At 46.0% G+C, this 16,779-nt stretch overlaps 1 protein-coding gene across 1 annotated transcript in view; it reads left to right on the top strand.

Moving 5' to 3' along the window:
- Positions 1 to 16,779, top strand: part of APBB3 (amyloid beta precursor protein binding family B member 3) — an 80,873-nt gene that overhangs the window by 20,430 nt on the left and 43,664 nt on the right. The window contains exon 2 of the mRNA XM_069969809.1: positions 13,053 to 13,228. Coding sequence (XP_069825910.1) covers positions 13,053 to 13,228 — 176 coding nt within the window. The remainder of the gene's footprint in view (positions 1 to 13,052; positions 13,229 to 16,779) is intronic.

Genomic DNA, 16,779 nt, shown 5'->3' with positions numbered 1-16,779 from the left:
CATCAGCCTAGGTGAGATGTACACCCCCTCGAACACATCTCCAGTGACATGTCCACATATCCCCCCCCTCTTCTTCAGACCGGAGGGCTGAGCGTTTTGTCCCCACAGGCAGTGTACCCTTGATAGGGCGTCAGCATTCGCCTGTAATTTCCCTGGCCGGTGTTCTACAGTGAAATTGAAGTTTTGTAGGGACAGAAACCATCTAGTCACCCTTGCGTTTTTTTCTTTGTTAAGCTTCATCCATGTTAGGGGGGCATGGTCTGTCACTAACTTGAATCTCCTGCCTAGCAAGTAGTACCTCAGGGACTCTAGGGCCCACTTCACTGCCAGACACTCTCGCTCAACTATGGCATAGTTTTTCTCGGCCGGGGATAGCTTCCTACTTAAGTACATCACCGGGTGCTCCTCGCCATTCACGACCTGTGAGAGGACGGCACCTAACCCTGTGTTAGAGGCATCTGTCTGTACTAGAAACTCTCGCCTAAAGTCAGGGGTAACTAGCACAGGTTGTTGGCACAGGGCAGACTTAAGGCTTTGAAAAGCCTTCTCGGCCTCTGGAGTCCATGTCACCATTGCGGACTTCGCACCCTTTGTCAGGTCAGTTAGTGGGGCTGCAACTGAAGCAAAATTCGGCACAAACCTTCGGTAATAGCCCGTAATACCCAGGAAAGCTCTGACCTGTTTCTTTGTGAGGGGTTGAGGCCAATTCTGTATTGCCTCAATTTTATTTAGTTGTGGTTTCACTAACCCCCTCCCAATAATGTAGCCCAAGTATTTGGCCTCCTCTAAGGCTAGTGCACACTTCTCTGCATTGATGGTTAACCCCGCATCACTTATGGCATCTAACACCGCCTGGACCTTACAGAGGTGACTTTCCCAATCCGGGCTAAAAATGACCACATCATCGAGGTAGGCAGCGGAGTAATCACGATGTGGTCGCAGAATCAAGTCCATCAACCTCTGAAAAGTGGCAGGGGCTCCATGTAACCCGAATGGCATCACTACGTATTGGAAGAGCCCATCAGGGGTGGAGAATGCAGTCTTCTCTCTAGCCTTAGGAGTGAGTGGGATCTGCCAGTAGCCCTTAGTGAGATCGAGGGTAGTTATGTACCTGGCATTACCCATCCTTTCTATCAACTCATCTACCCTGGGCATGGGGTAGGCATCGAACTTGGAGATCTCATTTAACTTTCTAAAATCATTACAGAACCTCCAAGTTCCATTGGGCTTTGGGATTAACACAATCGGGCTGGACCACTCGCTCTGAGACACCTCAATGACTCCTAGGTCAAGCATACGTTTTACCTCGGATGATACCGCCTCCCTCCGTGCTTCTGGTATCCTATAGGGCTTAAGGTTTACTCTGCTTCTAGGCTCAGTTTCAATATGATGACTAATGAGATGCGTACGCCCTGGTAGGTCAGAAAACTTGTTTTTATTTTTCTGCAGGAACTCCTTAGCTTCCTGCTTCTGGGACACTGATAGGGTGTCACCAATCCTGACCGGAGGGATTGGTGGTGACAGATGACCAACAGGATTTGTCGCCACCAAGGATTCCCTGTCTTTCCAGGGCTTGATCAAGTTTATGTGATAAACTTGAAAAGGCTTCCTTCTACCTGGTTGGTGTACCTTGTAGTTGACCTCACTGATCTTCTCTACAATTTCATAGGGACCCTGCCACTTTGCTAAGAATTTGCTTTCTACCGTGGGAACAAGTATGAGTACCCGGTCACCTGGGCTAAATGTCCTGATTCTTGCAGAACGATTGTAAATTCTGCTTTGGCCCTCTTGCGCCCTCTGGAGGTGTTCCCTTACTAGGGGCATTACAGTGGCTATACGGTCCTGCATTTGTGCTACATGCTCTATAACACTCTTGTATGGGGTGGACTCACTTTCCCATGTCTCTTTCGCTATATCCAACAAACCCCTAGGGTGACGACCATAGACTAATTCGAAGGGAGAGAACCCTGTGGACGCTTGGGGTACTTCCCTAATAGAAAACATCAGGTAAGGTAGTAAGTGATCCCAATCCCGACCATCTTTTTCCACTACTTTCTTTAACATATGTTTCAGGGTTTTATTAAACCTCTCCACTAACCCGTCTGTCTGTGGGTGATATACAGAGGTTCGTAGGTGTGAGATTTTAAACAGTTTGCATAGCTCTTTCATTACCTTTGACACAAATGGGGTACCTTGGTCGGTCAAGATTTCCTTGGGGATCCCCACCCTGGAAAACATATAAAACAATTCCCGTGCAATTGTTTTAGAGGCAGTGTTTCTTAGGGGTACAGCCTCAGGATAGCGGGTCGCGTAGTCCAACACAACTAGAATGTACTGGTGTCCCCTAGCCGACTTTACAATGGGGCCCACCAAGTCCATTGCGATCCGGTCAAAAGGTACCTCTATGATGGGGAGTGGGACCAAAGGACTGCGAAAATGCGACACTGGAGCGCTAAGCTGACATGTGGGGCACGACTCACAGTATTTTTTTATGTCAGCATAAATCGCAGGCCAATAAAACCTCTGGAGGACTCTCTCCTGTGTTTTATCTGTCCCCAAGTGGCCCCCAAGGACATGATTATGGGCCATGTCGAGTACCTGACGCCGGTACGACTTAGGCACCAGAAGCTGTTCCACCACCTCATCATTAATCCTAGTGACTCTATAGTAGAGATCATTAGTCATAGAAAAATGTGGAAATTTTTTCTCAGCTTCTGGCTCCTGAGGTACCCCATTCATAACAGTGACCTGCTCTCTAGCATTTTTGAGAGTGGGGTCCTGTAATTGTGCAGTACCAAAATTATCCCTAGACACCTCTAAGTCTGGAACATTCTGCGCAGTGGGAGGAGCCTCTTCCTCACCAGCCAGGACCTGCAAAGGAAAAGCATCATTTTCATCCTGTACATTTTTATCATTTACCGTGGGTAATGCAATAGACTTAGGGGTCTCCTCACTCCTTTCAGGGGATTGTTGTTGTCCCCATAGAGCCCAGAACAAAGGAAAATCACGCCCCAATATCACATTATGCATAAGGTTTTTAACCACACCCACTTCATATTGTACAGCGCCTAGTTCAGTCCCGACATTAGCCAGCACTATAGGGTAAACCTTTGTATGCACACCACACTCATATGTCTTTTTGGCACAAAGTCCCCAGTCACCAGGCTGGCATGCACCAGGGTGACAAGGCTTCCTGAGTCCAGCAACGCCTTAACAGGAAAGTCATTTACAGTAATGTTGCAGACTTGTGGTTCAGTCTCTAGTCCAGTGACTGCAACAAAAGACGGCTCCGCAAATAGCGACTGACGCCGGCTAGCGTCACACTCCATGGGCTCAGTGGTAAGAGGGCAATGGGCAGACATATGTCCCGTCTCATGGCATCTCCAGCACTGGATAGGGCCTGGTCTCCTTGGCAAGGAGTCCTTTTTAGGGCCACTTAGCCACCGGGGACCATCACCAGTCTTTTGCCCCTGAGACACCTCCTGAGCGCTCTTCCCTCTATCAGCACCCCTCCACACTCCCCCAATAGATGGAAGTCTCTTACCAGCTGAAGGCACAGGTCTGGCACTCCGGGGAGGTGACGGTGCTGCAGGAACATCACGGAGGTAGTCCTCAGTCGCCTGGAACCTCTCCACAAGGCTGACGAGTTCGTCGGCACTCCTAGGGTCACCTTGTCCCACCAAGCGTTGTAGATCAGCAGGAAGGGCACGGAGGTAGCGATCCATCACGACCCTTTCTAGGATCTGGGCAGGAGTAGAGGTGTCTGGCTCCAACCACTTTCTTGCCAAATGGATCAGGTCGTACATCTGGGACCTCGCTGACTTGTCCAGACTGTAGCTCCAGTTGCGGACCCTCCGGGCACGGACAGCAGCAGTAACTCCTAGTCGGGCGAGTATCTCTGCTTTTAGCCGAGGATAGTCTTTGACCTCTTGCTCACTGAGGTCATAATAGGCCTTTTGAGGTTCGCCTGTTAAATAGGGCACAATCACTTCTGCCCACTCAGTGGAGGGTAGCTTTTCTCGCTCAGCCACACGCTCAAAGACAGTTAAATAGGCCTCAACATCGTCATCAGCAGTCATCTTTTGCAGCGCACGCTGCACGGCTCTTCTCACAGACAAAGTCTCTGGCGCGGCTGCTGCCACCAGCTGGGGATTAGCACCTGCAGACGCCTCCTGCTTTGCTATCAGGTGCTCAATAAGTCTCTGTTGTTGAGCCATCGCTTGTTCGTGGCGCAGATTAGCGGCTGCCTGATCCTGTTTAGCGGCTGCCTGAGCCTGTTGTTGTGCGGCCAATGCTTGCTCATGGCGTAGGTTAGCGTCTGTCAGAGCCTGTTGTTGCTGCATATTAGCCTGCTGCTGTTGCAGACTCACTTGCATTAACTGCTTCATCATCTCCTCCATGTTGCTTGACTGTTTTTGGAGTGAAGCCGCAGCCTTCACCCAGGACATAAGCAGCTGTAGCCAAGTTGATGCACACCGTTGCCCCTAGCAACCGTTTTGCCCGCTCCGCAGCACCAATTGTAGGGATCTTCCCGGGGGATGGTGTGTTTGGACACAGTTCACGGCACACTTGGACTCTCTGTCACTTCACTTGGCAGGTAATATTGCAGGGTGTGCATAAGCCCCAGCTCCCAGCGAACACACCATACAGGCTGTTCACTCCTGTCTGAGAGACTCCCCTGCACACTGAGCTCACCTTTTGCCTTCTCAGGCTGATTGGGATCAGAGCTCACCTGATCCCAAAACCCATACTGGATCGAGGGGGAGGGAATGGCAGATCCCACTACCAACCTATCCACCATTCCAGTAAATCCAGGCCCGGTAAAAATAAATAATAACTCAGCAGCATAGCACTGCTGAGCAACAGATCCCTCCTGGACTTACCACCTCACACTACGCATCAGCCTAGGTGAGATGTACACCCCCTCGAACACATCTCCAGTGACATGTCCACACTATGCAGTGCTAAGTTACGCCAGGAGAGAGAAGCCAAACAGGGATCACCTTGCCCATGCCAAGAACCTCTCTACAACACGCAGGGCAGTTGCTTCCAAGCTATAGGAACTGACCACAGTGGGCCAAAGGTACGGAACATCTACGTATCCCACTGCTCAGTGCAGAGCAACTGGGTAATCTTGGGAGTCTGCTTTACCAAGATAAAACGGACTTGGGCTCGTACTACCCACCTAGGACGGGTAGCCTGCAACTGGGGCGCATAAGGCGGTTAGAGACTAGAACAGTCATCTGTGAGTACGAGTATTCTCTTTCACCTCTTCTGTTACTACACCTGTGCCGGCAGAGCACACTTAGGGCCCTATTACACAGGATGATTATTGTTCAAAAAATCGTTAGATCATTTGGATTTGAACCATAATCATTTAGTGTAATAGCAGACGATTAAATGACCAACGAGAAATCATTGGTCGTTTGATAGAATTTAGACTTACTTTTATCTGTGATCGTTTGCAAATTGTGTGCATAGAATAAGACATGGTTTGGTCATTTGCCGTAGTGATAAATACAATAAGACGACCACAAAAACGATCACTGGAGGCTCTTATCTTCCCTGTGCATCCCTGGGCCCCCCTCCCCTACGGACCCCATAGCAGCTGCCTACCCTGCTTATGGTAACTACGCAACTGCGAGCAGCGTTCCGTGTAATTGGGTGAACAATTTCAGTTTGTTCAACATAGTTGTCGTTTAAGATCGTTGATCGTTGAAAAATCGCTTAGTGTAATAGTACCCTTACTACATTGGGCAGGGCCCCACTGGCAACTCCTCTTATCTTTCTCTCTACTGCAAAGTAACTACTAAAAGCACCGGTTCTATCTCAACTCACAGCAGCTAAGTCTTCTGTAAAGATTTGTACTGTTCCACTGCACTGTCATCACGTATAAATATCTTATTTTTGCCATACGCACTGAACTTGTTTACTCTTTGAGCACCTGCACCTACATACCTCTGTATACTTGGGCTATCCTCCCTGTGCTGTGGCAACTGTCCAGGGTGGGTCTACCACCACTCCAGGCTACCGTGACAAGTGCCCCTAAACTCCCCTGAGGCGCCGGCTACCGGCCACCACAAAACCTCTAAACAGGTGTTGTATACACACAACAGACATAATATACATGTTCAGCCAAGCCAAACTTATGTATTATTGGGTGAATTAGGGCTCATAGACATGCTACAGATGCTGAACTGTAGGAACAAATAAACCTGCCCTGGCAATAACCTACCAGTACATGTGTATTTTGCATACCAGACGAATGTCATATGTGAGTCTATTTACTCATGTCCTATAGATAACGTCAAGTGACATTCACCGCATAGACATGGTAAAAGTGCAAAAATCGCATTATAGTCAGTTTCAGTAAACATGACATACTGAGTTAGTGATAGCTGAAGGACCATCTGTACAATACAGCACATAGCAAGCCTATACAAGCCGTCTCAGCAACCAGATAATCGCCCCCCCCCCTTCATTTTTCAGCTATATTGAAAATCATAGTTGAGTGTTTTTCAGCACTGAGGCCTCCCACAAAGAATCATGTGTTGTGCAGTATATGTTTTTATAACATGGGGGCTTTTGATTCATATATGCAATTGTATGACATAAAGTACAATACATTAGGGAATAGCATTGAGTACATGCACTGTGAGATTGGCCTAGTTTATATGCTGAATGTAAAGGCAAAGTGTGAAGAGGAAAGCACAAGTAAGTAACAAGCAGACTTATATTCTATTCCATTCAGCTGGATCCTGTAATAACCACATACAGTGCAGTTTATGTTTTCTTTAACATATGTATGACAGATGGCAGTAAATGGCACCTATTATAGGGCTATATACATCAGGGACCTCCCCCAGCAGTAACACCCAGCAGATACTGCCTTGGGGAATGTGCACACTACGGAATCCCCACGCGAACCATACAATGATGGGAGCAGCGGAGATGCGTACCACCGCCAGAGTCCGTGAGCTGCAGAATCCGCGGCGGGTGTTCCATCGGAATTCCGTAGTGTGCACATACCCAAACGTAGTGTCATCCCAGTCTGTTCTCTTGTATCCTTAGTATGGTATAGTGTATGTCCACTAGAGTTTTTTTTATAGAACTATCAAAGTGGATGTTAAAGGGTTCCTGTGATTTCAAAAGATTTTTTTAAAAACTTGCATGGTTTTGTTACAGTAACCCTTCAGAGTAGTGACCCCCTGAGAGTTTCCACCATGGTGCACAGATATTTCCCGGGTTCCATTCACATCAGCCAGTGTCCTGCAGCTCCGCTACCTGCAACACCATGACCCCGGCTGAGTGATTGACTGCCCAACCAATCAGTGACTGGGTCGGGGGGAATTGCTCAGCCAGGCCGTTGCTGCTGCAGGAGCTGAGTTTGTGATATACCCAATTTCCTGTAGAAGATGACAGGCGGTAGGGATAAATGTCTGCCTGCTGTTTTTACCGTTCATTGGACTTCCTCTTTAATGTCACCTGATCTGGCTGTTACTAGAGACAGATTTCCCCTGACAACAGGCAGTGGACAGCAGATTACATAGAGTGAGACAATTGTTAGACAAATGGTTAAGACGTAAGAGCTTTTTTCCTACTATAATGAATCATTTTTTTGGTTAAAAAAGTCATTTAAAAAAGGAGGAATTGCCTAGACTACATAAAGGGAAGTCGTTTGAAATGACAGTGTCTGTTTAAAACAAATGTACCATGAGGTACTTTTTTTTTTTTTGTCCTGATGGCATGGTCCATTTTTTTAAAATGCCGCTCAGTTCCTGCGCTTGGCATGCATGTTCCTGTGCACCGGCCCAGCTCAGATCACTGGAGGCAGCCCCACCACCGCGGGTTCATTGATTCTAGCCAGGCCTGTGGACAGGAAAAGACCGGCGCTGAGTGAGGAAACTGGGTAGCATTTCAAAAAAGGACTGCGCCACCGGGATCCCTGGGATCAGCCGGTGCTGATCTGCTAAAGTAGAAAAAAATTTACCTGATGGTACAATCACTTTAAGGATCCTGTTGCACAGCTCTGTGCTTTAATGGATCTGTAGCATAGGCCTGGCACAATTTCATGGCAGTAATAGGGTCCTTTGGTAGCCAGGCTCCTTCTGTCGGCCCCAAGTATGTGATTGAGGTACATTTGGTAGTACTGCAACTGAAACCCTAACTATTAAAAATATATATATATATTACATTTTTTATCTTGCGCAGTGCAGGGATGATTGACAGGCAAAGAGACCCATTAGTGGCCTCTCTTCCTATCAATCATCCCTGCACTGTGCGCAGACAGGCATAAAGCAGTGACTAGTCACAGACAGCTCCCCACTCAGGTGACTAGTTGCCTCATGTGGCGTAATAAAACATCTTTTTCCGCACAGTTGCACAGTACACCTATACTGTGCTGCTGGGAACCATTTCAGCACAATCATGCACAATCATTGTAACATGAAACTGGCAAATCAGAATGCTTGTTCATTGTGACAAGTTTATATTAAAAATGTATGTATTGTTTTCCTCTTTTGTTATTTTGGATACAGTAGACAGATAGGTAATGACTACAGTTTCTTGGTCAAAATAAATGTTGTCGTCTGTTGTGATTATATGTTGTGCTTGCAACATTTTCCTATCCTGCACAGATGATATCCTTTGGCTGACTTGCTTTCTAATTTTGCAGCTATTAGGATGACAAAAGCAATAGACTGAAATGTCATAGCTGTCATAAGATTTTTCAGTCCTTGTTCAGTTTTTTTTCTATTAAAGTGAGGTGAGCTATATCGGGACAGATCTATCATATTTTAGCCATTTCTGTGGTGTACGCCAGGTGAAATAGCCAAGAGCTATTGCAGGAGGGCTTTAAGATTGGCGTACCAATATGTCAGTCTTCTCGCCTATTGTATATTACATATAGGATAACTGGAAACTAATATTCAGATATTAGATATTCAGATATTATCTATCTGTCTATCTATCTATCTAATGGTGCATTTACGTAGAGATATTTATCTGACAGATTTTAGAAGCCAAAGCCAGGAATGGGTTGGAGAAGAGGAGAAATCTCAGTGTTTCCTTTATGACTTGTTTCCTGGGTATAGTCTGTTCCTAGTTTGGGCTTCAAAAACCTGTCAGATAAATTTCTCTGTGTAAACGCACCATATCTATCTCCTATCAATCATCTTATTTCTATCTATCTACTATTTATTTATCTATTTATCTATCTTCTATCTATCTATCTCCTTATCTATCTATCTCCTATCTATCTATCTCCTATCTATCTATCTATCTATCTATCTCCTATCTATCTTCTATCTATCTATCTATCTATCTATCTATCTATCTATCTATCTATCCATCATCTTTTTTTCTATCTATCTATCTATCAATCATCTTTTAACAGTCTATCTATCTATCTATCTATCTATCTATCTATTATTTATCTATCTATCTATCTATCTATCTATCTATCTATCATCTATCTATCAATCTATCTATCTATCATCTATCTATCTTCGATTTACCCTCTATCTATCTATCATGCTTTTTCTATCTATCTATCTATCTATCTATCTATCTATCTATCTATCTATCTATCTATGTATCTGTCTATCAATCATCTTTGAACCGTCTATCATCTATCTATCTACAGAATCTTCTATATATCTATCTATTATCTATCTATCTACAGTATCTTCTATATATCTATCTATTATCTATCTATCTATCTATCTCCTATCTATCTCCTATCTATCTATCTATCTATCTATCTATCTATCTATCTATCTATCTATCTATCTATCTATCTCATATCTATCTATCTATCTATCTATCTATTATCTATCTATCTATTATCTATCTATCTCCTATCTATCTCCTATCTATCTATCTATCTATCTATCTATCCTCTATCAATATATCTATCCACCCATCTATCTTTCTCTCTGTTCTCTATATTTGTCTCACATCTGACATCTCCGTTATACCAGGGGCACACTTTTGTTCAGTAATCACAGTTCTTTATATGTAATTTAACATGGCAAGCCTGTGCACAGTGTGATACTGACATGACGTGCCTTGTAGCTAGGAGACGGTTTTTACAATTTTCTAATAGGTTTTAAGCTGCGGTGTGTCAACATGATTGAGTTTACATGGGGAGGCAGGCTAACCTTTGTATATATTTTTAGCATCCTTCAATAGATGAACAGATAAAATGACAATCCTCTGAGGAGCGTACAAGGTGGTTTACTTGACTTATCAATATCTTGGATTGAGTCCCCCCTGTTTTTACCATGATCCAGAATCTTCTGTATTGTACTTGTAATAAAGCCGGCAGTGCACTGTGGCTGGGATAAATAATTCAGTCTGGAAAACGGCTATATTCAGCCAATGTAGTTTTCTAGTAGAGGGAACTTGCAAAAAAAAACAAAAACTATTCATATACTGCTCAACCAGTATTCTTCTATTCAGGTTGTATTTTTACCTCCTCTTATCCTTCTGTCTGGAGGCCTATTCCTTCAATATCCCCTGTCCTTCAATGTCTGGGGACTCTGTATGTTACTGGAGAATGAAGGACGTCCACAAAGAACATTGTGACATTGCACAATAGGCCATTTTAGCTTACATAGTTCATGCATAGTAGGCTTTTATTTGTAAATTATATAGCATTATTGTTTTATGTGCTTTATAGTATGTGTTCTACGGTAATATTTACTTTGTTGAAGCCATTGGGGGGGAATTTATCAAGACAAGCTTACCTGTACGCCGGTCTTACAAAAATCAGTCAGGGTCTCTGTGTTAAGACCCCTAGAGATGTCTACATACAGCTGGGATGAGTGCATGGCTGTGTGCCTTACTGCCAAACCCATTGCAGGCTCCAAAGACCTGTTGGAGTGAACACCAGCCTTGAGGATGAAGCACACAGCTGCGCACTTCTCTTGGATATATAGAGACATTGGTAGGGGTCTTTGCACAGAGACCCAACCATTTAAATGTTTTGACATTACTGTGTGACAATAACACTTTAAGCGCTGTACAGTATCTTATTATTGCAATATATAGTGGTGGCATTGTAGTACTAATATTTAGTCAGCTGAATTATTTAGGTAACATATTACACTGTGTGGGAAATATACATACTTAGACAGTGTATGGTATAAACTGCCCAAATGTTTTTTTTCATTCTTACAAAGCGCTACCTATATTATATTGTTTACACAACCCAATATAGATGTTTGTTTGGTTGCTGGAGCTGCGTGTCAGATTACTGCTACCTGTAATCAGTAAATTGGAGATAATCTGTATGAAAATGTGGCTGATGGCGCTCCTGTGTGAGCGCAGCAACTAGATGAGTAGATACATGTGTGATCTGTTACTCTGCTAGATGGCAACACTGTCTAGCTAGATGAAACCACAATGAGTAACCACTATGTGTCTCTTTAAAGTGACTCTGTACCCACCATCTGCCCACCCAAAACCACTTTTACCTTCGGATAGCTGCTTTTAATCCAAGATCTGTCCTGGGGTCCGTTCAGCAGGTGATTCAGTTATTTTCCTAAAAAACAACTTTTAAACTTGCAGCCCTGTGGCAAACAGGAGTATCTGTGCCCTAACTTCGCACCACCCCTCCTTCCTTCCTCCCCGCCCTATTCATCATTAGGAATGCTCCAGGCAGATTACCTCCTATTCATCAGCTGTGTGAGCATGGCACATGGGTTGGATTGTTAAGGTGCAGTGTTCACTGCAGAAGAATAGGAAAAATCCTGCCAGTGGCACTTCTAATGATGAAGAGGGTGGGAAGGATGGACGGAGGGGTGGTGCAAGTTTAATGCATAGACACTCTAGACGATGGCCGTTTGGCACAGGGCTGCAAGTTTAAAAGTAGTTTTTTAGGACAATAACTGCATCACCTGCTGAACGGACCCCAGGTAAGATCTTGGATTAAAAGCATCTATCCGAAGGTACAAGTGGTTTGCGGGGGACAGATTGTGGGTACAGAGTCACTTTAAGTTTGCCAGCACTCTTCCTATGTTATGTGATGGTATATATGCGAGTGGACTGACAAGCAGTCCAAAACATTCCTCTGCCTTTGTATCCATGTAGTGATGGTCAGCATTTAAAAATAATGCAGTATAGGTGTCAATCACTCAGCGGTGTGGTCTGTCTTAATATTCTCCACATTGCCTGAAATCACCTCCCGGATGTATTAGTAGTAGTATTCGGCTGTCTGAGTCCTCGGAATATAGTATGAGGGGGGGGGGGGGTCACGTTCCGGCCGGTAATGCTCCCCGCTGCAGAACTTTAAACAGAGTCCTTCAGATTCCAACGTGACGTCATGTCTCCTACGGAAGCCTGGAATGGTCAAACAACCTTCAACATGTTTCCAGGGGTGCGCCCCTCTTTGTCACACAGGAGCGCAATCAGCCACATTTTCATAGTGTATGGTATAGTTGCTATACAATGTATGGCAGAATATGCAGAATATTAAGGTGTGAGCGCCAACAGAAAATCTCACAAATCCGCCATCCAAGGAAAGACCGCACTTTCCTCCAAGGCTTGAGAATGGCTACTAGACCCACTCACTGCCATGTGAGGGGAAATTATGGACTCTATACAGTTGCACATTTTTACAAACAGCTATGACAGCTTCATCAGGGAACTGGGATGTGATGTATGGAATCTATAATAATAAAAATAATAATGCTTTTTATTTGTATAGTTCTGCAGCACTTTACCTAGTTTTTCGGCCTTGCTCCGGCACTGTGGCCGCTGAGTTGCTTTATATGAGCAAAAACCCATTATTAATAAATCTTAAACTGTTTCTGCTGGTATCAGTGGTACTACCAGAACCTGTATCAGTTGCACACTATTGTAGATCTAAGCCATCATACAGGCATTGACTCGGGATCCATACACTATGGTGTCTTTATGTGCACGGTTCAATGCATTCAGTTGCGAAATCTGAGTTTGCTGTTTTATACATGGTGCAGTTTTGATTGCTTAGTATGATGTTTTTTATAGTATGGAGATTGTTTAAGGTGGTCTTGTGTCTATTTTTTAAGATAACCTCTGGAGTGACCAAACCCTTGAAGCTGATCCTGACCTACCTCCAGGATGGAGGACCATTCGTGACACCTCTGGGACTTACTACTGGCATGTACCAACAGGGACCACTCAATGGCAGCACCCAATGTGCAATCCAGGAATATCTAACAGTTTAGGTCCTATTCAAGAAAAGGTAGGTTTTCATGTGTACAAGTGGATAAATTGCACTAGGATATTTATGGCTTATGAATTCCCATGACAGGTTTGGGTAGGCTATAGATGAATATTGTATACAAAAGGACTCCCTTTCCTGTACTTGCTTTGCCAATCACAGCGCATACTGTACTCTGCTATGCCATGACATAGGGCTAGTGAAAGTGCACTGAACAGTCTGATGCAAACTCCCCCCCATCTATGGTCTTATAGATATACTTTATCCTTGGGGTGAGAGATAAGCTGGCACAAGAGGTGAGGCTGTAGACCTACTGTATGTACTTGTGCAGGCCTGGAGCTAAAGGTCTAGGAGCTAAAATACTAATATTGCCCTGGCCATAACTATAATCATGCCTCCCAAGTGTCCCTCTTTTGGAGAGACAGTACCTACTTTTGATCCATATTGATGTCGGAATTAAATTTGCATTAATAACCTTTTTATGTTGCTCAAGTGTCTGGTTTCTTACTGTATAATAGAACCAAACTTGCACATTATTCCATCATGGATCCTAAACATTGTTATATTCAGATGAATCGTGACATTATGGCTCCTTTCACACTTGCAGTTCATATGCCCCCATACATACATCTGTAGGTGTTACAGATCCGTTTTGGGCCATGATCCTTAGCACAAAACAATGATTAAGCCATTGTGTGTCCGTGTCACCTGACAGTGGGTCCCTGGACAGTTACTGAAACACATTTTTCTAGAGTGAACCACAAGTGTCCCTCTTGGCGTCCAAAAAGTTGGGAGGTATGGCTATAATTACTAAAAACCAACCTATATAATAGAGAGGTAAAATGATTTCTGCGGTTTTTTGACTGTTGGTGAACAGCATAGGCAGATGGAAGGGGTTAACACCTTAACTTCTATAACCTCTAAAAATGTGGGACCTCTCTGTCCATCAGTGAGTGTTACTCAGACCTCCATATACTGCGGAGCATTGAGGCTGAATTTTAGCAGGTCAGGCATAAGCAGTCAACCCTAAAGCAGTGAGGGAGGGGGGCCCCTGGGGGACAGCTGTGTCACTGTAGTAGAATTACCACACAGTAACACACAGTTCATTGAGACATCACCAAGATCCACACTGATTTCTGATGGATCTTCATTGATGTCAGTTCAAGCCGCCACACATGGAAGCTGTTTCTGTATCTGCATTTTAGCATTAGCTTGTCAAGTATACCAAAGATATGCTCCTATAGAAGCATAGCTACTTAAAAGTTTAGGGTGCGTAACTTAATTCAAGTTGTTTATCTATAATTTAAAAAAAAATAGTCCTCCATGCAGTTTATTGGCTTTATTCATTTGTAGGCTTTACATGTTCAAGTATTATTTTTAATTCAATTGTATCTTAACCAAACAGGGAATCATAAGCTGCCTGTGCATCTGTAGAGAGAAAATGCTGGTTAATGAGGTCCTGTTGTAACGCCTGGAGTAGTGGATCCACTGGACCGTCACCAGCGATGGCACTAACCTCACCAGGGAGCGGAGTTTAAGGGGCCGCTGGTTTTCACCAGAGCCCGCCGCAAGGCGGGATGGACTTGCTGCGGCAGGCGACCCTCAGGTCGCTACCCCTGGCTTGGTTGCTGGTGACGGCAGGCGAGGCGTGGCAGGAGCAGTAGGCAGGAGATCGCGCAGGCAGAGGACAGAAGGCGTGCTCGCAGGTGGCGGACAGGACTCAGGAACAATGGGAAGGCAGCGGGCAAGGATACGGACAAGGACTAAGGACAGGAACCAGGGACAAGGACTAAGGTCAGGAACAACAGGGAGCTGGGCCAAACGCTATGGGAAGCATGTAGAGGCTCCAACACAAAGGACAGGGCATGCTGGGATTTATAGGGGAGTGAAAGGGCGGACTGGCCCTTTAAATCTGAGACAGCCGGCGCGCGCGCCCTAGGAGGCGGGGACGCGCGCGCTGGCCGGCACAGACCGAGACAGGAACGGAGGAGAGGTGAGGCGCCCCAGGGGCCGAACTAGCAGCAGCGCCGGGTCCCTACACAAGGACCCCGGCGGCTGCATGGGACAGGAGGCGGTCGCGGCGGCGACCCGGAACGCGGGAAGCCGCCGCGGCCGTGACAGTACCCCCCCCCTTTGGCCTCCCCCTCTTTCTTGCCTGCAAATGGCACAGGAAGCCACAAAGTCTTTGACATCTTGGAACAAACTGGGCCACCAGTAGTGGCGGGAGATCCGTTGCCCGGTCTTTCGGACTCCAGGGTGCCCGGCCTCCAATGAGGAATGTCCCCACTTCAAAATCCCTCTTCGAAGCGCAGGGTGAACATGGGTCTTTCCGGGGGGTATTCTCTGAAGAGTAGAGGTGACGACTGGTACTAGGCGATCAGGAGGTATACTGTGGCGAGGGGATGTGGGTTTGTGGATGAGATCCTTCTCGGCAGAGAAGGCATCCGCCAAGTCTTGGTCTTCTGCCGGTAGGCCGGATAGAGGCTTGGCGGGGTCAGGTGACGACACCGAGTACTTGGTCTGAGGTGACTTGAGACACTGGTTGGAACAGTCCTGACCCCAACTGATTATCTCCCCGGTTCTCCAGTCCAGCTTAGGAGCATGTAATTGCAGCCAAGGGAGTCCCAGGAGGATGGCGGGGGATGAATGGGGCAGGACGTAGAAGGATATCTTTTCCTGATGTAAAGGACCCACCTGGAGGACTAGAGGTGCGGTCTGGAAATATATCTGGTCGGTAAGAATCTCGCCCGTGACCGAGGAGATAGTCAAGGCCCTGGCTAGTTGGATCACGGGTAGCCGCCATCTTTGGACCATTGCTGCCGCAATAGAACTGCCTGCTGACCCAGAATCGAGAAAGGCAGTAGTCTGGTGATTTTGTCCTGAGGGTGTCTGGATGGAAACCGGCATAGACAAACTTGGAAAGGTAGCGTTCACACCTAGGGACACCTGTCCCACCGGACCTAGGTGCGAGCATTTCCCGGACGTTTGGGGACGTAGGGGATATCTCAGCCGAAAGTGATCCGAACCACCGCAGTAGAGGCAGAGATTCAGCTCCAGACGACGAATTCTTTCATCGGGCGTCAGGTGAGCCCGTTCCACCTGTATGGGAATCTCAGGAGAGGGCTGGGGCACCGGAAAGTCAGGATTCTGGAAAACCGGCGCCAGCTGGTGATGGCGACGGGGCAAGCCTAGTAGATGTTCATGCCGAACCTCCTCCTCCCTCTCCGAAAAACGAGTATCAACTCTGGTGGCCAGTAGGATGAGTTCGTTCAGGGAGGTGGGTAGGTCTCGGGCGGAAAGCACGTCTCTCACCCGACTAGACAGGCCCTTCTTGAAGGTGGCTATTAGAGCGGCTTCATTCCAGTCCAATTCAGCCACCAGGGTACGGAACTGGATGGCGTAATCGCCAACAGAGGAGCTCCCTTGAGAGAGGTTGAGGAGAGCAGTTTCAGCTGAAGAAGCACGGGCAGGTTCCTCAAAGACGGAGCGAAACTCGAATAAGAAGGTTCGGAGATTGGCAGTAGCAGGGTCATCTCGGTCCCACAGCGGCGTGGCCCAGGCCAGAGCTCTAC

Source organism: Dendropsophus ebraccatus, chromosome 1, assembly GCF_027789765.1.
Source record: "Dendropsophus ebraccatus isolate aDenEbr1 chromosome 1, aDenEbr1.pat, whole genome shotgun sequence".
In the NCBI taxonomy this organism is placed as follows: domain Eukaryota; kingdom Metazoa; phylum Chordata; class Amphibia; order Anura; family Hylidae; genus Dendropsophus; species Dendropsophus ebraccatus.
The sequence above is the reverse complement of the archived record's forward strand: the minus strand, read 5'-3'. Positions and strand labels throughout refer to the sequence as shown.